General features: G+C 30.3%; 1 protein-coding gene across 4 annotated transcripts; it reads right to left on the reverse strand.

Moving 5' to 3' along the window:
* Positions 1 to 613: 613 nt before the first annotated feature.
* Positions 614 to 24147, reverse strand: LOC113393082 (glucose transporter type 1-like). 4 transcript variants are annotated; one of them, XM_026629781.2, is made up of 2 exons: positions 23901 to 24147; positions 614 to 2303 (listed from the first exon to the last, which is right to left on the reverse strand). In XM_026629781.2, exon 2 carries the CDS (start codon positions 2284 to 2286, stop codon positions 904 to 906), a length of 1383 nt encoding a protein of 460 aa, XP_026485566.2. In that variant the 5' UTR covers positions 2287 to 2303; positions 23901 to 24147; the 3' UTR covers positions 614 to 903. The 4 variants fall into 4 exon arrangements, with proteins under 4 accessions (XP_026485566.2, XP_064072611.1, XP_026485564.2 ...); XM_064216541.1 differs by lacking the exon at positions 23901 to 24147 and adding an exon at positions 23232 to 23286; XM_026629779.2 differs by lacking the exon at positions 23901 to 24147 and adding an exon at positions 10832 to 10856.
* Positions 24148 to 24432: the final 285 nt, after the last annotated feature.

A 24432-nucleotide genomic window follows, 5' to 3' on the forward strand; every position in this document is an offset into this window, starting at 1 on the left:
CGGTAGATTATAATCTACCGAAAAGTAATGCGATAAATTTTAAGAAGTAAGTTTCGGCGGACAATTTTTCGACAGTTCACAATCTCGCGAGATATATTATAATCTAACGGTATTTACAATTTTACGGTGACATATATATATATAGTCTGTTACTGTTTGACAAGTATAAGGCTGATAATGCGAGAAAGAGACAAAACAAAATAATCGTTACATTTCAACGTTTACTAATAACACGGTATACATTATTGGCACTAATGTACACTAGGACGGTGAAGTGAGCTGAGAAAATTTGAACGATAGAAATACCTGCAATAAATATGATGAAAATCTACATTTCAACATCATGATTGGTAATTAAATGGGAATATTGAAACGGAATGGTAAGGCACTGAGAAATAGTAACGAAATTGTCATTTAAATATTAGTGACATTTGTGTTTCTCTGACAGTACACTCAAGCACCAACCATTTATTGCTGAGACTTCAGATGTCAAATTTAATAAATGACCAAATTGATGTTAGAAAAAGACAAAAAACATATGTGTATATCAAACATGATAAAATGTTTATAATAATAATAATAAAAGGCAAGAAACAACAGAGCGAACTAATACCTTCTCTATAACATTAAATGTAGTTGTATCCGTGGTAAGTACATAGTATTACAATAAAATATATTTAACGTACGTTGGTTTTCAGTCTTCCTAACCTTAATCCGAAATCGAAGAAATACGATTTCAATGAGTAAATACGAGGTCCATTAAAACTTTTACCAAAGATAAAAAAGTTTTTAAACGAACAAGATAATACAATTTCTATCACGAATTGTTAGTGTACACTTATTGCAATAATAGGTTCTCTTACATCAAAGGAATGTTGCTTAGATTAAATACTTGAGGTATAATTATTTCTTAAAAAGAGCTGTCACTTCTTCAATCGTCCTGTTCTTTGTTTCGGGCAATTTGAAGTAGGTAAATGCGAAGAATATAATCAAAAGTATCGTGAACGGCAAGAAAACAAAGTTACCCAGTAGGTCTGACAGAGGAATAAATGTTAGACCGACAATGAAATTAGCGAACCAGTTCACAAGCGCTCCGACACTAACAGCAGCGCTTCGAGCCCCTTGACCGAATAGTTCAGATAAAATCATCCAGGGTATAGAACTGGGACCGACACCGAAAAAGGCAACGTATAATAGAGTGAACAAAACAGCGAATACGCTCATGGTTGTGTTGTTCTCGTATGTGAAGAACGCTATTGTCATTAGAATTGAAAACAGAGTCATACCACCGAGGCCACACAACTGTAGAGTGCGCCTGCCTAGACGATCCATTAAAGGAATAGACACTAACGCCATTATAAACAACATGCTGCCGACACCGATCGAAGCCAATCTTGCATCTCTTTCTGTTAATCCTGTGCTGACGAAAATTGATGCCGAATAGTATAGAACGGCGTTGATGCCTCCAAGTTGTTGCGACAGATGCATAACAATTCCAATAATCATAGGAGTTCGTAAACTTTCCATTCTTAATAAATCACCGACAGTAAATTTCTCCTCTTGCTTTTCTGCTCGATCCTCATCGTGCATATCTTTAATTTCATCATCAATTTCTGTCGTACCTCTTATTTTTGTTAACGCCCTTCTCGCTTGTTCCTCGTCACGCTGTACGAGAAGAAGATATCGAGGAGACTCTGGAGCAAATGGCAACATTACACACTGAACTGCCGACGGGACTATAGCTAATCCGAGAAGCCAGGGCCAACCTTCGTTGCTACCCAAAATAACGTCAATACCTAAAATCTGTCCGCCAACCAGTCCAAAAGCAACGGCCAGCTGATTTACAGTTCCAAATGCACCTCGTAACCTGACAGGTGCAACTTCAGACACGTAGGTAGGCGACGCCGTCGTAGCAAAGCCGCAATTTATACCAATGAGAAACCTACCGATGATCAACATTGCCAGTGACGTTGACACTTTACTAAAGCCCATAAACACTGCGCCTATAACACCGAAGGCTGCGTTCACAATTAACGCAAATTTGCGACCACGTTTATCAGCGATCCAACTGGCTAGTGGACAGCCAATCATACCGCCGATAGCAAATATGCTCACGATGACACTGAAGACGGTGCCGGAGTTAACGGAATAGTTTTCATTGATGAAGTTTTCGATAAACTCTCTCGGTGCGTTGATGACTCCAGTGTTGAAGCCGAATTGAAGCATTCCCAGCACTGCCGCGGAGACCGCGTACAGCAACGCTCCGGTCGTTCCTCCACCCGACATCTTGCGGCCAGTCGACTCTGTAACGAAAAATTATTATAAATATAATTATTGTAATACAGTTTTCTAAATTAAACATTTGGTGAGTTAGTAAACCCTAGAGGCATGAGAAATAAGTTTCCAAGATTGGTATTGTCGTTGTAAAGAGTTGCGTCAGCCTCTTATAATATCACTATGTTATGAGCAGAGGCGACCATATGCCTTAATACTAAGTACAAGGCTACATATAAAATATATTTCGAATTAAATCGTAAAGCGTAATTTTTATCAATTCATTGATATCTCTACAATTTGAAATTATTGGATTATTTCTTGATTGTGCTTATTAATTATTCAATGACCACTTAATCTTTTAACGAAGGACGAACAAATATATAACAAAAATCTTGTTTATTCATATAAATTCGCAGGACGCGTCATCTGAACGGATAATAATTGCTATTGAAGATGTTTGGGCATTTAATAAAAATATCGGCCTAATCTTTTTTACAGAAAGTATTATAATCTTCCACGTACAGTTATTAACAAAAAAAAATATTTTAATGATAATTAAATAGTTGATAGCGAATTGCCATCGACACGATGCGCTGGTGATATTCCGATTTCTGCTTAAGCAATCAGATAGCTACCTCGCTACCATAGACAAGATACTCTGCTTGGAGTGCCAGAAACAAGACAATCTTTAAATTGTAAATTGGCGTTTTGTACGGGTGGAATATAAAGTTTTTTTGTTTTTTTGTAAAATATATTGAATTAATCAAAGTATGCACCGTTGTTATCTATGCAATTTTGCCATCTCATAGGTAATTCATTGATCCCTTTACTAAAAAAAACCACGAGAATCAATAAACTCTTTAAAGGTTTGAACTGCCACATCGGAGTTGAATTTTTTTCCTTGTAAGTTGTTCAAATTCCGGAAAAAATGGTAATCTGTTGGAGCAAGGTCCGGGGAGTATGTATTATATAATTTTCAGAATTATAAATATGTTCTTATCATTTTAAAACATCTCAATTTTAGGTACAATCGAATCCGTCCCGTCGAAATATCTCGAAAGTACCTTCAAAAAACTAAAAATTGATAAAATATCAAACTTTTAGTCGCACTGCCTGCAACCACATCAGAAAATATCGTAATAAGTGAATCGTTGTCATCGAATCTTATACAATTGTATGTGGGAAATCCCAGCAGCTGGCACTAATGCGCTTTTTCACTATTTTTTAATATATTATTTATAATGCTAAGTAATAGTAAATTACCAATAGATTAAATATAACGCAAATTCAAAGACTACTCGTGTAGTCGATTTAGTTAAATTGCCAAATTAGAAATTAAACAGAAAAATTACATTTTCCAAACCAATACCTTGCTTAATAAAGCAACTGTCCCTTGCTATTGGTATTGTATAATAATACAAAATTTCAATAGACACTAGGATTGTATGCATATTGTGATAATATACTATGAAGAAAGCAAGTATTAAATTATTCAATTTACTATTCGTAATATCGTTAGTTTGCAAATTTCAAATGTAGATCGGTAGGTGTAGGTGGTAGCTTTATATTTAATTCAACACTGTAACATAGCGATTCAAAAGTACTTTTATAAGCCTTCTTGAATAAAACTTTGATTTTGAGATTATTAAAATATTTATAATTATTGTACGTTAACAGATAACGGTTTATTTGTTTACTGAAACAGTAAAACAAAGGAAATTAAAGTTCGGATGCTTAAAACAGAACTTAATTTACTTTTAAACTTGAAATTACCCTTTTGCGTTTTTCAGATATCGGATATTACATAGGATATTAATTTATAAACAACTAGTACTTGTTCAAAAGTTTGAAGTTGAAATTATTTTTGAACGAAATAATTAAATACTTGTTAAAAATGTTACTTATTTCGTAAATATACAAAAAAGTTTTTACTGTATATTTCTTTTTTTTTCTAGGTACATTCTAATATAAGATCTATAAATTAGTTCATGTATTCACAAAGATTTTCACCAAAAATTAAGTAGTTTTTTTTTTTAAATTATTATTCTAGAATTATATTTCATATAAGTCATATGTATAATATTTGTAACATACAACATATAATAGAATAAAAATAAATAAAATTTGTTACAAAAATAGTTTCTTAATACTTACTTAACAAAACTATAATTAAAAACATCGTTTCGCCATTTAAACAATAGGTATGTCTTGAGAACATAAAATTTAATATAACACGCTGATTATTACTGACATTCATTGTTACTGAAGTGTAACGAATAATGGTATGAATTTTTACTTTTGTAAATTCATTGTTTTCCAATATTATTTGCGCACAAACGTTATCTATGCTAATATTACAAAAAAGGTAAAATTTGTTCGTTTGTACGTTGGGAGTAATCTTCGGAAATAATGATCAGTCTAAAAAAAAATCACTGGAAGGTGGCTAGATTATTCCTGAGTGCTATACTATAGGGTATAAATTATATTTATGTCATATTATTTTCTTTATTAATAATAATTAAGTCATTCTCATAATCTCATCTCTACATATAAAAAATACTGGTCTTAGTTTTTAAAGTAATTATATTAAAATATCTTGATGGTTGGGCTTTGTGCAAGCCCTTTTGGGTATCTATCGCCAAGCAGCAATAGTTAATATTGTTTTGTTCCGATGTGAATGGTTAGTGTTTAACACTTCTATTCCCGAGGTAGATGGCGCATTGGTGGTATAAAAAATAAATATTTCTTAAATGAGCAGTGGTGACCACTTACCATAAGATGTCCAATTTTCCACTCTGTCTCCCTATACGACAAAGAAATAAATTAACTAAACTAAATTCAATGACATATTAATCTAAAAATCGAGTAAAACCTGTTTTGTATATCTTATTATGCTTGTAGCGTGGAAACGCGATGGCGTGTGAATGTAACTATGCACATAATATATATCGACCATTCTGGAAATAAATGACAAATTCATAACTTCTTAAGTGTATAAAATACCACATTCTATCATGTAAACACTTTTGAGTTATATAATATCGAATGTTTTTTTTTTAGTTAAACCGGTTAATATTAATATTTATATATCATTCGTCTATATTTTTGTTATTTGATCGGTAGTCGGATGAGCAAATGGGTCACCTGATGGTAAATGGTCAACAAGGATATTGACGCTGTCAGAAATAATAACCTTTCCTTACATCACACCAATGCGCCACCAAGCTTAGGAGCTAAGATATCATCTCCCTTGTGTCTGTAGTCACACTGGCTCACTCATCCTTCAATTATTATTGTCATACCATACTAATAATTGCTTTTTGGCAGTAGAATATCCGATGAACGGGTGTTACCTACCCATACGTGCACCAAGCCCTACCACCAAATAAAATGATATTTATCACTCATTTATGTAACATAGGAAAACTGTTTATTATTATTTACTACGCGATTATTGTGTTTAGGAAGGTCGTGCTAGAAAAACCTGCAACTGTAATCTCAAAGATATATCATTTATTCGTTTAAGTGCATTGATATGTTTACCTTCTACGTACTATTATTAACTATATAAAGAGAGCGTTAAGACGTTGGCCCTGCGTCTGATCTCTATCTGGTATCGTTTATATATTAATAGTTGTGAACTATCCATACCGTATGATACATACATTAAAATAATACCATCAGGGACTTTTCTGTGGAAAACTTGTGTTAAACTAAGATTTAAGAAATATATACTCTAACGTCTTCGCTTCGTTGACATAATAAACCGAAACGCTTTAATGCAGTCCTCGATAAAATAGCCTACAACCTGATACTATAAACTTGAACAAGTTTGACTATAAAAGCATGAACCCCGAAGAATCTAATAAAGATTATGATATCAGTATGATTTGAAAAGAACCTTTGAACGTTGAATCGACTTTGAAGACATATCACAATATTCAAATGACGATCAACGTATCTACATATGATAATCTAGATTAATTCATCTGTTTTCCAAATTTAAAATATTTCCTTTTTTTGTAATTGTTAATACTTCAATTTAATAATAGAATTATAAAAAAAAAAGACATTAGATCTGTTTCGATATCACAATAATGTTTATGTTTAAATAAATAAGCCTAGTTACTGTACATTTAATATTTATTTATATATTTTTAAGCATTTACAGTTGATACGTTTGAGGATTATTTTTTATTTAAGCGATTGATTATTATGATGAAACCATCATCATGATTATACATATGTAGGCAGTCTAACATCGTACAATTATTAATATACAATAAGGAAGTTCAAGGAGTACTTACAGAATATCAAAAACGTTCGTCACTATTGAATAGTTAACTAGAAGTAAAATTATCTCCAAATATTAGTTCACTGATAACAAACGGTATCAAACCATTCAGATTAAAGATACAGCCGACATTCTAACAATAAAAATAGTATATATGACGACAAAACTATATTGATCGTTAACAGAGATCTTATCATATTATACAAAAATTATCTTTATTAGAATGATATTATTTTAATGTATTATAAGCAATACCTACTTTCAAATATATGTATGAATAATATACCATAATAGCCCTTGCATTCTCAAATTTCCAAGAAGATGAAAATACCAATATCAATAAACTGTGAAAAGTCCATCATGGGATGGACTGGTGGAATGGTGTGTAAAAAAATGGCGTGCAAGTGTCTTTATTTCGATTGTGATAAAAATATCTAGACGAAAATTGTATTTCATACAATTATCTACAAAAATTGTCGTTACACTTAATCCCCTAAGTTTCGCCACTTCTGAGAAAAAGCTGAATTAATACAAGGGTGACCCTTTACCCTTGTCTATTTCGACCGGACTCTAAATCATTTGACTTTTAAAAATAAACTAAGTCTATCTTCTGTTCGGTGTAGGAAAGCTGCCGCGCGATTGCTGTACCGCTGTGGATAGTACAGCTATGCGCTCATACAGCAAGAACTCCGCAAAACGCTAGTGATATGACACTAATTTTAATCGATATTAATAATAATCAATCTAATTAATGTTATTTCATATATAATAATGAAGTTTGCTCTTGCAAACTATCGATTAAAATTACAATAACTTTTTACCACACATAATCCAGCTAAAGAAACTTAAAAATAATTTATAAATTTGAACTTCTAGAAATCAGCCTTTAAATTAACTTCTTAAAGGGGAACTAAGGGTGTTATATAAAAAAATAACCTTTTGCTTAAAGTGGAAACCGACCAGACACGCTCCGAAGAATAGTAAATTAATGTATTGATTATGAACGTTTGGTAGGTATTTGATCGGGTTTTTTGCGTTGTTTGCAAATACAGGCACTGTACTTCAGCAACTTTTTATCATATCAAGATATTTTATCTGTACATAAAAAAATGCATAGCCAAGAAGCTAGCAGTCTCACTAACCTTGAAATCTTGACAACGATATCTGATTATCAATGTTACAGTAGCATATACTGGTTTTTACATAACATATCTTGACAGAAGAGACCGTCGTCGACTAAACTAAGTATTCATTTTACAAGGCAGAAAAATATCTATAATATTATTAACAATGTGAAAGTAACTCTGTCAATTGTATCTGTTTCTTTTTAACGGCTTAACTACTGAACTGAATTTGATTACATTTGTTATGGAATTTTGAATTTCAAGGCAGGACATAAACTAACACCTGACAACTATCCCCTAAAACGCGAGCGAGGCTACGGGCGACAACTACTTTACAATAATTTAGGCGCAACGAATGTCCTTGTATTCGCGTAATAATTTCTTATATTAAAAACTAAGGTGACATGTTTATCAAAAACACATCCTTTAGTGCCCTTTTTTTGTATTTATCACTTCTTTCATAAACGGAACACCAAAAATCCTCTAGTAAAAGTCCATACCAGACAGAATAAATAAAATATTGCTTTAAAAGTTTCTTCTCCCAATAAAGATCGTCAATTGCTCAACGGCATATTGGCTGCCTGCCTGTTGCGCTTAACACACGAGGCATGGAATAAAAAAAAAACAATTATAAATGACTAACCGGTAACTGTCATTTATTTACATAGCATTAGTAACAGCATCAATTCCAGCTGATAAGATATGCTCTCTCACAGAAGAGTGACATTTAACAAGATTATTAAAAAAAAATACTGAAGTTGCCTTCTGTATTTTACCATTATACTGTTTAGTCACCCACCCTGCACAGTTAAATTTACTTTAATAATACATAATTCAACAAAGATTTATTTTAAATGATATGCAATAATTTTATTCGCGATCATACTTTTTGTGTTGCTCGTTGATACAAAGTTAAACTGTCGAATTCACGAAGAAACTGTCGATCAAATGAAAAAAAGGTATGATCACAGATTTGATTATATATTTGTCTAGATAGACTGACGAAGCTGAGAACGCGTTGAAAAAATGAGTGGCCAAATGTTTACTAAAGTACACGAACACTAGTAAAGTAATATGACGTTTAGATATTGGAATAATTATGTCGCAGCGTAACTGCCACGCACACCAAGATAATAAAGTTGGCCTTTGGTTGATCATTTGGTTCTCTTGTAGTGCACATCACACATCAGACACATCAGGGATTATAGCAGAAGAACAATATTTATGTTATAAAGCTGGATAGTTTTTAAACTGGAAAGTTAATCTCAATAACTGTGCGTCCCGATTTGAAAAAAATATGGTTGCGTTAGATAGCCAATTGAGGAAAGTTTTAGCCTAAATAATTTCACGCTATGGCGCTAAGGAAGGGAGCGGAACCATGCATGTTAACCGATATGCAAATTGCCCGTTGGCGAAAGCGCAGGGTTAACTAGTAACTGATAAATTAGACAGTAAACAAATGAGATTCAAACAAGAATTATTAAGAATCAGCTAAACAAGTGATCGTCAGTAACTATCTGCAAATAATCTTATCTTATTACGAAAAATCTTATACAATTCTTACGTAAAATAGGTTTGCTAAACACTCAGACCTATTTCATTATTCCAAAGTATTTTCTATTTATTTATTAAAACAGCGAGGCTAATTATTAGACCTGAAAAGAAGTGGCGAAATAAACTACAGGATATTTTTGTGCAGGTGCTTTTATAGTGTGTGTCTTTGAGGCGCATTATAGTTGTTTTTATTGACTTTGATAGAAGTTGACCTAGGTCGCAAACCGTGACTCGACCTGTTATCGGCTTGTTGTAATAAAGTGAAAACAGTTTATCTTGTTTAAAAAATACAACAATATAACGAACTGAGAAAAATATGTCGTAATACTTAATTTAATGTTTTATATTATATGTGTGAATCTACTAACTAATTTCAATCTTAACTTTGAGGTATTTTTAGGTGTAAATTTAATTTCTTAGCTCAGATATTCTACAGTACTTTATTGATACAATTTTATCTTAAAAACACGAGTTAAGCAAATATTTTCTTAATTCTCACAATATCATTCTTAGAAATTCTTAGAACTATTATTATTAAATTATTGTAGTGTTTATGCTGTTAAATGAACGTTAAAATAAGTTCCTTATTCTCTATATTATTCAACAACAAAATCATACTTTGTCAAGTAGATTATGGAAATAGCTAATATTTAAATAAACTAACTTAGTATCTGTAGTAAACATATTTTTAATTATGTATATTTACAATATAAATTACCTAATCGTATTTTAAATATTATAATTATACCCAATAAGGTATGTTTTTAGTTTTTAAGAATTTCTGTATAATACTTACATGTGTCTATATGATTTGGACTTATGACATTAGTAGCAAAGCAAACGGTACGCATTATGGTATTTTTAAAATATTAAGCTATTGATGTCCCCAAAAGCCTCGCTGTTTTAATAAATAAATAGAAAATACTTTGGAATAACCGGTCTACTACTTAATATTGAATTAAGATTTTAACCTTGACTTTTGACATTGGTATAAATATTTATTTGTCTAAATTAAATTAATTCAAAAAAACATACAGAAAATTCTACGGAATACTTTATTTAAATTTTATAATAGGCTGAGAAGAGAACTGAAAGACATGCCGGTTTAGTATATAATTACATGCAGAAACAATTGCGACTGAGATCCTGCTATCCGTGAACAAGTGTCGAGGTCGGTCACTACAACTGAACGTAAACAGTAGCCATAACCTGACAACTTGATATAAGTACGTTATTATTGTTTTATCAAAATATATACAATCAGTATCAACATAGGTTGAAATATTACGCAAGATTTACAAGAATTATTTTTTATAATAATATTTAATTTCGTTATTTATATTTCCGTATATAAAACCGCCTTTTAAAAGAGTATTTTCTTTAACATTTTCAATTCTTGTTTATGAATTTTTCTCATGTTTTATGTATAAGAAAGCATATTGTATTGTATTTGCATTTTATATTACTCGTGTACATTCTTGAATCCATATGGATATATTATTTACTTAAAAAAATACGAATACAATTATCACACAGTTTCAATTTACAATTAAGAATATTTTTTAAAGTACACTTTACTCACGTTTGTCCATTTAACGTTTATTTTACGTTGAATAACCAATTTTGTGAAGACACAACACGATTAAACACAACTCAACGGACGGAAATGCGACGCGAGCGGCGAAGCGAGACCGACTGGCTTTGCTACTTGCATGACTTAAGGAACAGGGTTGCCAGCGTTTTAATTATATGCCTTAAACTTTTGTTGCAACGTACAACCTATAAAATTAAGTGACTGTTTGAAAAAAGGTGACGAACTTGGGATAAACTATTATAACAATATTATAAATAAGAAAGATATCGACATTAAGTATGTTATATGTATTTAAAATACTATGTATTTAGATCTTTGGTTTGTTGGTTTTTAATAGTGTATTATCAAATGTTTTATTTTAATTATAAATAAATTATAGGAGTCATTGCCATACTTTAAGAAGTCCGCAAAGCAACAATAATAAAAAGATTATTACTTACAATTTTGTCTATAACGAAATGATAAGATTTAAGTGAATACACTATGTAGGTATGGGTTAAACGCCTAAAACGATAGTAATATCACTCTGATAAAAAGAGGACTTTCCGAATCTCATAAATAGAAAGTACTATACAGAGAAAGTAACTAGCATCACGCACTCAGGCATGTTGCCTAAAAAAAATCAATCATTTTTCGTTGTGAGATTTAATTTCATTTTATATTACATACTTTAGACCAGATTTAAATTATTATTAGATTACTACTGCTACTTTTTTTTCCTTCCTCTTTTTTTCCCAATTGTATCCCCACAGGTGAAATTATTATTAAAAATTATTTCAATAGTATTCAAATTATACATATCCTAAATGACATTAAAATTGCTCAAACTGTTTAATTATACAAAACTTAAGAAACAGTCAGAATTACCCAGGCAATATCTTACCCATATTTGTATACAAGAATTATATAAAAAAAACCACAAAAAAATATATTTATATATCTTTGTTATTTAGATGAAATGATTACCATATATCACTATTAATACTATGCAATATTTTTCCAATAAAATATTATTATTTTTTAGTTACGTGACATTATGTTCGCAAAAAAAAATTGGCAACCCTAATCTAAGTAAGAACCAAGTTTAACCAAATTCATAACCATATATAATAGATGCTGATTGCAAATTACATGCTACATATCTCATCAACTAACTTATTTAAGCCCACCACCCCCACCAGATAGCTTGTTAGTTGGTAATATGGTTAGCATTTTGTTTAATATTTTGTGTTTGAATTTCAGTAAAACTTGAGAACAATAATGAATTATTAATAATAGTAAGCAATCTAATTATTTAAAAATTATTAATAAATATCTATAATAAGTTAAAACAAACGATGAACAGTAAATCTATACTGTAAGCAAGGCCGGATCTACTCCTATAAATAATCCTTATAAAACCCTTTTATACTTAACACCAAGCCCTAAAACGAGTGAAGCCGCATGCGATAACTAGTACATTATAAAAAAATATACGCAAATAATTCGAAGGCTACTGCACCATTAAATTTCAGATAGATATAAAATCAAAGTTTATTCAATGAAATGACAATAATCATTTGAAAGAAATTAATGAACTCAACCACACGCGATACTTGCACATTTGAAATTAATAAACGCCAACAGTTACCCTGAACATGAAGGTTATTTCTGTGAAGAACTAACTATAAAAAGTAAAGGTGTTTCTTTAGAGGAGGAAATCTTTAAACTGAAATAAAATAGAAAAATTTTATTAATCTTCGCGTTGATGGCTTCATTGGATGGAAATTATTTTGAATGTACGTTTGTATATGATTTCGTGGTTGGCGCGGACAAGGCGTAATCTGGAGGTCCTATTTTCACATCAATCTTAATTCGTATTTGAAGTAAGAAAGAACCTTGTAAATATCCCATTGCTGGACTAAGGTTTCCTCTCCCTGTGAGCTTATTCTACTACGCTGCTACAATATGGGTTTGTGGATACAAATGAGTCCGAATTTCATTTAAATTAGACACATGCAGGTTGCCTAACGATGTTTTCCTTCACCTCCAAGCACGTAATGAATTATAATCACAAATTAAGCTCATGAAAATTTAGTGAGTTTAAACCCGCAATTGTCGATTAGAAAGCACGCGTTCTAACAACAGGCCATCTCGGCTCGTGTGTGTATAAAACAAAATATTATGAAGTCCTTTCGAATTAAATTACATTATAAAGATTAAGTAGAAGAGAATCATTATTGAGTAAAATAGACGATAATATTCTAACATCGTGCAATAAATAACCAGGCGTACCTTGCTTATCGTTCAATCTACAGAAATGTTAAATACCAACCTCACGTTTAGTGTCTTCAGGTTTTCCCCGTACACCCTGAATCATAATTTGCAGGTCTTTATGAAGTTTCTTTTAGGACTTCACAAATCAAAGTTGGAGTTTCTTTCAAATTGTTTTCGAAGTAGTTTGAGATCTTTGTGTTCCGAAGCTAAACAATAATCTTATTTTACAGGTTTCATTTGAGTCTATACGTGGAATTTTAGAAAATACTAACGACAAAGGTCTAGCGAAAATTATACCTTAAAGTGTGAAAAGAGGGGGGGGGTGTTAGAAGTTTGTATGAGAAATGAATTAATGTTTGTATAAGGGTTAAATAGGGGTGAAGGTTTGCTGTGTGCTATAAAGTTATATGATTTTCGAACGGGTAAAGCCACGGGTTCGGTTAATTACTTAATAAAAAAATAAAAGTATTTTAAACAATATTGACTATTATAAATATTAAGCAATTTATAAAGTTTCACTGTTTGACAGGTCATGTCAATGACCCCGTTTTTTGTTGCCTTATTTCCTTTAACGCAATTAAGAAAATTTAAGGTCAAAGACCTCTAATAGCATTGATCAGGTAACCTCAATAACTTGTAAGTAAATAAAATACCAAAGTTTGCGTGCAAGGAATGAATTTAGAAAAATATATGTAATTAAAAAAAAAGTATATTGTTATAATTTGACAAAAGTCGGCACTTTATTGTTATTTTAATAATATTTGCATAATTTTCTGAAACAAAACATTTTGGTGAATGATATAACCATGAACGTTGATTAAAATGATCGTTTTGTAAAGTGAGACTTGACTTTGAAGAGAACTTCAAGTATTTTCAAACGTCTCCTCAAAGCTCCTGAGCGTACAATATATCTCTTTTATGTGGAAGACCTGTAGACAACTAGTGGGTGTTTAACTCATTAGATGAATTAATACATGCCAAAGTATTATGATTACTTAGCCTACCACGCCTCTCCACGTTACAATATCGGCGTGCAGTAACAAATATAATCTTAATTATATATTTACGTTTAATTTACTATCTTTATTCGTATATTATTTATCTCACGCACACAAAGACGTCTTATAAGAATGAGCGTCGCTCACTACTAGAGTAATATAATTAAGCTCAGAGCGGCGCGCCTTCGTGAGTGAGATCTATACCGTTTATTATTAATTACATCAAAATCGGTCGAGTCGATCAAAAGTTAATCAATTTAAAATTTACATACATATTTGTTTACCGTTATTTAAGCTCCATAAGTAGGTGATTACAATAACCAAACAAATTATTTTCAGGATGATTTGCTTCCGGATTATTTATTATTCCATGTTTAATACAAATTAAAAACTGGTAAAACCACGGAGCACAGGTAGTAATATAAATAATGATAATGTATGAACCATAAACAAAACCGATCTAAAACAAAATAGAGGCATTGTTATTTAAACACGATTAGTCGCAAGCCATAAGTAGAAAAGAAACGTGATTCCTCATAAGTTTAACGACTTCGTAAATGATAATAGCTATCGTAGTAATAAATACATATTACAATATATCATTCTATTTTTAAAATACTACAATATTTATAAAAAAAAAATATTATATTTTCCAGAAGTGTTCGAAATTCGATTAAACACAATTGTTTGAAAATTATATTACATTGAAAAGAAAGTATGAAATATTTTTGTGCTTATCAAGATTTAAACCAATCAAACTGTGAAAAACCTAGTTATTTTATGATCTATAGCGAAAAAAAATTCGACTTCGATTGATAAAATGGTTTCACATTGGCAATAATTTATATGTAATAAATATATTTTTGGTGAAGCATATAAATTTATAGCCCACTATTCCAATAGAAGTAGGAATGAAAATAAACAAACCTTAGATTTACGTATTTCATGGGATTTACTAATAACTCAGCTATATTGTGCACTACTAAGAGTTTATTATTTATATATCTTTATAAATAATACAACACTATTAGACTTAACTACTTATAATTTATTTTCAAAATTTTCCGATAAGTTTTGTCGACGTTCGAAACGGTATTTTTTTTCGAAAATCCATAGTGAATATCGTAGATTAGTCGAGCTCTCGACCAATGATATCGACTATCGACGCCTAAGAGTGAAAAAAAAAAAACAAATTTGTACAATAGTTGTTAAGTTTTTGATATTAAAAAATAATTCATCAAGGGCGCCTTTGTTAGTGATAAATATATAATGTACTTGCATTATACTTGACATATTTTTCGTCAGTAGGCGTGTTATTCCAAGACAAATCAGAAAAGTCGCCTGTCTGGCGCCGATAAAGCGTGACGTCTAAGAGTGTAATCATACAGAATAACATTTACAATCTTAAAACGAATATAAAAAACTACGATGGAATTCATGTCAATTGTCAAAATAGTTCTTAGTTTTGTTTTTTTATTCAATATAGAAGTATTGATTATCGGACATCGCCAGGTCTAAATGAAATACCTCCGACTTACTTGAAATATTCACTGAAACTCAGTATCAAGACAATAATCAAAACAAATTTGGTAAGATCATATTTTTTACACTTGATTGAATTATGCTTTTATTAAATCTCACTGGCGACTCAATGATTTCCCTTTACACAAGTCGGTAGTAAATCAGGCATCATTAGGGCAGTTAAATAAATGAATGAACAAAAAACTTGTTCATTGATTTTCTTAATTTATTTACTCAGTCACTTAAGTGTAGCCGCACCCTAAGGACAAATATGTACGAACAACCACATCTATGATGTTGCCTTTATTTTTAATAATGTGGTCAGTAATCAGAGCTTAAATATCTAGCTAATAAAGACATATTCGAAAAGAACAGCTCTTGTTTTTAATTTTAATAACACTATTTACAAAATCATTATTAGCCATACTCACGCAATTTGAGTTATTATACAATCGGTTTAAGTGAATTTTGACACTAATTCACAACTAACAAATTCATAGCAACTAGTTAGAGTACAATATTATTTTTATTATTACTTCTACGATTTTTTTCTTAAATTATTTCTTGGGACGGTTATTCGAAAAAGTCTTATTCCGATGTAATAAAATATATTTAATGCATAGGCGAACTGGTTAATTTTCCACCAAGAAAATCCGAATTCGTATTTAATGGATTAACGGGCCCTAGGTTTTTTACCACTAATTTTTGTCCAGGAACAATTTTTAATATCATTTGCAATACTTATTTAATTTCTCAATATAAATCATACTTAAAGTAACTAAGGATAATATACACTATTCCTCACACTTAACAAGAATTTAGATGTTTAATATTCTGATAAGACAATGACATTCAGATAAAAAAAATATTATGACAGGTTACAATTAATAAGGTAGCGAATTTGAACTTCTACCGAATAAAAATAAATATTACACTCAGACCTCGGTCTTTAGAATCTAATAATTCGGTATGAGTGTGTTTTTTATTTTCCTCATTGTTGCACGTCATGATCTCACATACCTATTTTATTACTAACTGCATGTATGAATACAAATGATATACTAAATTAACAAATACCACTTATTACAACAAAAGAAATATTCGCGATATGTTTTTCAGATAAAAATAGACTGGTAAACTATATTAATCAAATTGCAATAAGATCGTTGTTTAGAAATAAATAAACATCGCTTACGATACATACAGATATGTATGCCACTAAGTTTCAAAATTTGTCACTTTATGGTACAGCCACACGTTTACCGGGCCCGGAGAGGCTTTGAAAACTGTAACGTGTAAATTCTAAATTGGGTATTTGACTTGGCTAGCTCCTGTAAACTAACGAGCGCTTACCGACGATTCGGCAAGAAGGTCGCTTTTTACTTTGCTTTTTTGTTGAAACTTCAAATGATGCTCTATCTCTATCTACGAATACACAAATGTATGGATACCAGTAACTGCATAAATGGTTTACAATCGCTACTATGAAAATATATAACGTAAATAAGTTACTACAAAAACCACCGGCTAAATGTACCACATATCGCTCGATGCCTTACACGTCGCGCTGTTGTAGATTTATGGAGTATGGTCATCAATGATTTGTTGCGCTTCTTAAATATTAGGTAAAAGCGTCAAACAGATTAAACAACTTGATATTTAACAATTGATACAGTTTGAATAGTATATTTTGGTTATTTCGTAGTATTGTCTTATGACATGTTATAACTATGAGATAACGCTACTGATATTAAAACTGTTTTTATTTTCAAAAGAGAGCTGTCCGGTGTATTTCTAATCTTGGCGCTCAAGACTCCTTAACCCCTATGAGGAATACTTACCAATTGCTTCACAATATATTTACAACAATGTATACTCACAATAATATTGATCATTCTGATAGAATCAATGTGAGTCGTTGTATGAACAAAAGAAATAAGGATAAGCCAATAACGCCGAGCATCCGACTCCGCGAAGTCAATAAATCCTTACTGGAGCAAGGTATTCGTTACTATATAGTATATACGATATATTTTTATGATAACTAGTTGTCGATCGCAGAATCTCTCGTCTTTTAGGAGCTGATCGTCTGGTCAATCATAAAAAGTTGCATATGTGCCTTAGTGATCAAGCTTGTTTTATACCGAATTCCATCAAATCAAAGCAACAGATCAGGTGGTTTACGTTTAGTAAAATTCTGTAAATATTTAAATAAAGTATTCAAATCAATTTGATTTGATTTGGTCATATTTGTTTACTAATATGTTGGTAATGGGATTAAAGACAAATTATATTCTTACCTCAAAAAGACATGAAGCTTTATTAAAAAAAAAAAGACATTTATAACTTTATAACCATACTGAATATAAGCTGAATAGGCTTTTTTAGAATATTTTCTTCTGTTAACTCAGATTAAGTACATCCTATAATACTTTATCACGAAAAATAACGTGAGCGAATGACTAGAGACTCTAATGACTTAATTGTAAGAGCGATTACTTGAAAGTCGTCATGAACCACCATTATGTGCCATCTATCTATCTAATCTCGATAATCGAATCTAGATATATATTACAAGCTCATTTGTATTAACGTTGCAAGTGATGATAACATTCATAATCATCACATCATCAATTTGTAATCCAAAAATTCAAATTGTGATGCTACCTGACAATAAAATGATAACGTTAAAATAACATACTTAAAATTATACATAATATAACATAACAACAGCACGGACAGCACGCCTGCGGAAAAATATAATTAAAAAAAAAAAATGATCATTCAAATTTATATCTTTGCCAATAGCCAATAATAGAAGCTTAAATACAAGAAAATCATTACCACCTCCAAAGATGAAATTCATTATAACCATTTGGTAATTAATTCCCTTTTTAACTTAAGTCTTAGAACCTAACTGTAATGTAAACTATTACGTAAAAGTGAACTTTAAAATAGAGAGGGATAGAGAATTCAATAACGACGGTGGTCTGTTTTTCGTCGGCAACGTCCTAATAGCATTACGTCAACCACTCTCGTACAAATTTAACCAAACAAAACACTCCTAAATAATACATATGTATATTGTAACTTTTACTAAATGTTAAATCGTTTTAAATTGTCTCTCCGAATTCATACATTGTGACGTTGTACCAATAATATTTAAGTTTGCTGAACGGCAACGGTCCCTTTGCGAATGTTAATTAAGACCAATTGTTTATTAAGTCTAGTGAATTAAATGCACATATGGATCTGCACGATGATAACTGTTCTCGATGAAATGAACTAAGAAACTAATCTTGTTTATTTATGGTATTTGTTTTTTTTTTATTCAGCATCACAATCTCGTCTGTGTTCTAAGCTATCCTAATATATAGCTTTCCAATTTTAGTCCAATTTTACGTGACCTATATAATCATATTTAAATACACATTAATTATAATATTAATTTAAATTTCTAAAAAATACAAAATATTGTTTATTTTATTCAGCCAAATAATTAATATTTTGAAGGGAAAAACACTATATAAATACTATAAGGTTGGTAAGTAGGTTACATACATACATAAATATATATTCCTAAGAGCGCCATGTCGTTTTATTCGCACGTGAATCGATACACTTAACTTATTCAGTCATTTGAATTTATTTTACGATTATATTGTAATAATAAAAGCCACAATATGAAAAAAAGCTAAAAAAACGTGATAATTCAAAAATGGTTCACTTTTGCATCATGCACATAGGGGTTAAAATTATCACAAATAGTCACCTCTATTATCTTTATTATATATATATATATATATATATGTATGTATATATTGTAATATGGAATTTAAAATGTGTTTAAAAAAAAGCTTTGTATTATTGTTGTCATGAAAAAAATTTTATTCATCAATTAATCTTCTAGTATTTACAATCTACTCAAAAATATTTGCAGTGTTGCTTTAATCAATAAACACAAATTATTATAAATATATTCTACATCGACCCATGAATCAGTGCATTGTCAAGTCACGAATATCTAGCTGTGTGTAATCACGAATTTTTATTTTTGCTAGACGAGCCTATGCAGGTCCATAGAATTGCTTTAGATTTACTTTAAATAAAATATTTTGCGTTATACATGAAATAATTATCTCCCCTAAATTGTCTATGGAAAAATTGGTCATAAGTACTTTTTTTTCACTACTTCAAATATCAACATGCTGTATTGGATTTTATTTGCATATTTTCTTACGTTCTTAAAGTCTATTTTATGGTATTATTATTAATAGAGATTCTTAAGTTAGTGACTATGCGATAGTTATAAGTTACAATAATAAAACACACAAAATTAACATAACTTACCTATTCTTAAAGTTATACTTTAAAACTACTTTGGAATTTATTTGCAGTACAAAATCAAATTCAATAAAACATATTTTATTCAAGTACGCTCTTACAGACACTTTTGTATCGAGATTTTACGATATCGTTAAGCTACCACGATTCTCAAACTTACATTGTTAAACCCAATGCTACCGTAAAAGATTGAAAGTATATTTTAATACGAACATCATTAATCGATTTATTTCTGCTGTTTATCTGTTTTGCGATGCACTTTTTTGTAATTGTGTGATAATTAGCATCATTTTCGCTCGGTCATCGTCATTGTCATAATAACCTACTTGAATGTCGCATAATTAATAATTGTATCCGCTTACCTTGAAGCAATTTAATATAGCCTCGGTGAAGTTGTTTGATGTTTGATGAAATTTAATTCAAGAACATTTGTTTATTGATGTTTCTAAATTTTATCTAAAACTTTGTAATAATTTTAACTACTCTGTAATAATTTAAAGCTGTTAATATCAGTATGTTTGTTTAAATCTTGCAATTGAATTTTACAACGGTACTTGTTTGGAACTCAACTGTTTGAGCTGAAATTTTGCACATCGTTCCAAAGCTGGCAAAATTTAATTTTTGATACAATTTGTATTCGCAAAATTATTTGATACTAAATTTTATTCATTTTAGTGTCGACGTACATTAAATAAATACTTCTTTTTAGTGATTTTCATGTAATTATGTACATATTTTTAAAAACTGGTTTCGCGTGTGTTCTATTCGAGTCGATATTTTTTTTCAAACGAAATTTTACCAATTTTTATTGGCACAGTATCTGTCGAATGATAGAAATTCAATTTAGCTATTTTTATATTATTAATAATAGAACAATTTTCGATGTCCGGGTAATAATAATATAGAATTTACAGAGTTGAACGAATTTAATTATTTTCACATATTTTAAAATCAGTTTCTCAAGTAATTTGAACAATGACCGAATGCGTTTGTTATACTTTAAAAGAAAAACCACGACTGATTCTTTTACTTTTTTTAACAGTTAACCGCTCAAAGTACGTGTGATTTTGTTCTTTTATACTTTTATTTGGCTAATGTATATATTACACACATAAAAAGCCTTTTTTTCTTCATGCGTCAATCTCGTGAAAACTACTTAACGACACGGAAGCGTTGTTTATAATACAACACTCATCCACTTAACTACTATATCCACTTTAATTTTACTTCTGTAGTTCCGATAACAGCTTCATTGACATTCAAAACGTAACTTTTCGCAAATCTACAATGAATCTCATAGATTATTTAGGCTCTCGACCAATAATATAGCGTCAATTCAATATTAAAAGCTTTTCATTTGTCTTTGGTCCATATATGATTGGTATAGCCAGTAGACTTCCATTTTATTTTAATTCAGTTGATCCTTCCCTTTTATTGTTTAATGTCCAAAGCGGGCGAGTAATAGTAAATTATCAATATCACTGTGTTTACATTATAGTACCTTATTGGTAAGCGTGAAATAACAAGACGCAGCAGGAATCAAGTCTGTTTAATTGAGTATCTATTACAACACTGAATAATAAAATTATGTGACATAGTATTTATAGTAGGCACATTACAAAATTGTGAAAGTAAATATTTTTGATACCTTGATGTGAATAAATTCGCAGTCGAATAATTTATATCAACGCTACATCTGTCAGTGTTAGAAGTCCAAGGCATTATAGTGGGGACAGCTGACAATTGGATGGAATAAAATTATGTGTCCTTTTTTAAATAACAGCATCTTAGCAATTGATATGATGCAGATTTATCTTACTAAAAGAGATCATCTGAATGAAGACTAATAGAGACTTGAGGCTTGAACTTGAACGACGTATATTATTTAGCAATATTGGCCATTGTAATTTAAAAATAAATCTTCCCTACAGAGTGATTTACATTAGTTAAATTTTAAAACAAGATTTATACCGTTTCTTTAAGATATTTTTTTTTACAATTCAGAAATATAATGCTTCTTAACCACCCATTGATCTTGTGTGATTGATTTTACCAATGTGAATATAACCTAGGCAAAAATTACTTTTGTACACAATAGGCAATAATTGAAAGAATAAATTAAATAAATGATTGAACCATGGGAATATTCTTTTGCGTGCGTGATAAACTATTTAGCTAATCAAGAGATTTAAATCAAGATCTGTTTTTTTACGAGACACCAAAGCAGGCAAAGGACTTGTTTAACGTTCTTCAATCCGTTTCCTCGACGATTAAAAACTTTTTATTGTTAAAATTCAATCCCATTTTTATACAAGACTATAATGGGTATTTATGCACGAATTTTTATACAATAATACTTTATATAATAACCTGCTTTATATGTTAGATGTCTTAACTTCTTAAGTGTAATTCTCATCAAATCTCTCATTTCCAACTAAAGACGGAGAATACTTTTTGTATGAATTACGTACACAATAGCCAATTGAATACTACGTACGAGCAATTGTCTGATCAGGTGACAGATCACACACAGACAGACAGACAGACAGTTTATTTAAGTCTAGCACTTTCTGTGGACATCTAATGATACATCTTATGTCTCAATTAAATCGTCAAATTTTGGCAAATATTGTCCATTTTTTCGTTCGATACTTCCGCGGGATCACGATTCATCATTCATTCATATATAGGAATGATTGCATGCTTTCATGGTGTTTCGAGATCCTGTGTTCATGATATTACATTTCCTATACGATAGACCACTTTATGGATTATATCAAAGATTTATAATTTCGATTTATAATGAAAATATGAAAGGAACCACTAATTGGCTTTATTTATAAAATCTGTTACCTTTTCTCTACTAGAAAATATTTTATATTTTTCCATTATTATATTTTAATAATAAATGTCATTATTTAATAATATAAATATTCATAAAGATTATTAAGCGAAGATTGGTTTTATTAAAGTTTACAAATTGTTTTAGCGTTTCACGTATCCAGGATACCGGTTATTCAAACATTGGAAAGAGTGACGCCTTAAAATAATTAGGTAAGTCTTAAACTTTGACATTCCAAAAATTATCTCACAAAAAAATGATCTTTAAGTTTATGCCTGAGTTTTACTTCGGTAAGGCTTAAGATAGACTTAATTCTTATTTAAAAATACATCAGACTTAATCCTTGTGAAAGCGTACTACTGTAAAAAATCTTATTCAAAAGTAATCGTCTTATTTAAAATTATAAATGGACAAATAACAAACAAACCTTGTCTTTCGAGGAGAGATGAAGTATTTTCACTGTACATTTTAAATCGTTTTAAAAACAGCCTGTTACAACACCAAAAATATGTAACGTAACTTCTACGTAAGTTGAAATAACTGGTTCGTATTCGTATAGAAATGACATAAAATATTTACTATTAAAAGTAAGCATGCATGTCAAATCAATTAAACAGTTTTATAACTTTGCGCAACGCTAAATGAGGATAGAGTGATAATCACGTTTACAATTGATTTATTGAGGACCGAGGATAGTAATCACACATAAATGTGTAACAACCACTAACAGACTGAGTTTGGTCAACTGGTCAACTTCAACATGAATATTGAATTGAATTGTGAATTAGCATGTCGCCCTCGTCGCTATAACCATAGCGTTAATATTATTAACTAAATAAACAATAAATTAAGTTTAAATAACTGATTATATTTATATTGTCAACGAAACCTCAAATAAAACGCGCAATATCTTGAGTACATAATTTAAGACCATAAAAAACTATATTTGTGTACCACATGATATCGTTAAAGATACATTTTTAATAAAAATGATAGATGCTTAGCATAAATTTTAAAGAAGGTTTTTGTAAACAGATCCAGAGTAATTTTTCACAAAATATCAAAGTTAAATTATAAGAAAATTTTGTAAACATACCTCAATTATTGAAGATTTTATCAATGTAGATGGTCCATCGTAGTGCACTGGATATTTTGAGCGAAAATGTATCGTTTATTTCGATTTCTTACTTAAATAAAATAGATTTTTTTAAATTCATAAAGATAATAATTATTATCAACTTGTTACCGGTAATATACAAGGTACATATTTTTATTGGCCAATTGCATAGCCGATAGTCCGAGGGATAGATAATCAGAATTACAGATAAATAAGATGCTAAATCAGTATCACATCAGTGTGACTCCACATATTGTCTTTGCTTTACAGCTATATTATACAGATAACAAATAATTTTAAATAAGTTAAAGTTTATCCGCGTGGCCAGATAATTTACAATCGCATTGATTATTATTATAATATTTTCACGTTATATTGCTTGTTGTTTCGTAAAAACTAAATGCAAGCCAGACTGCTGGGCCAATACATGACTTAGTTCAATTTGTGTATTTTGGTCGCTGGGCGACCAGACCAAAGTTTAGGTACCACATTTAACTCTGCATATTAATGT

This window comes from Vanessa tameamea, chromosome 12 (assembly GCF_037043105.1).
Source record: "Vanessa tameamea isolate UH-Manoa-2023 chromosome 12, ilVanTame1 primary haplotype, whole genome shotgun sequence".
NCBI lineage: Eukaryota > Metazoa > Arthropoda > Insecta > Lepidoptera > Nymphalidae > Vanessa > Vanessa tameamea.

Coding starts and splice junctions, on each gene's coding strand:
- LOC113393082 (XM_064216541.1), bottom strand. CDS start 23,271: ATGTACAGTGAAAATACTTCATCTCTCCTCGAAAGACAAG. Junction 2,304..23,231: donor ATCTCTCCTCGAAAGACAAG/GTTTGTTTGTTA, acceptor TTTTCGTTACAG/AGTCGACTGGCCGCAAGATG.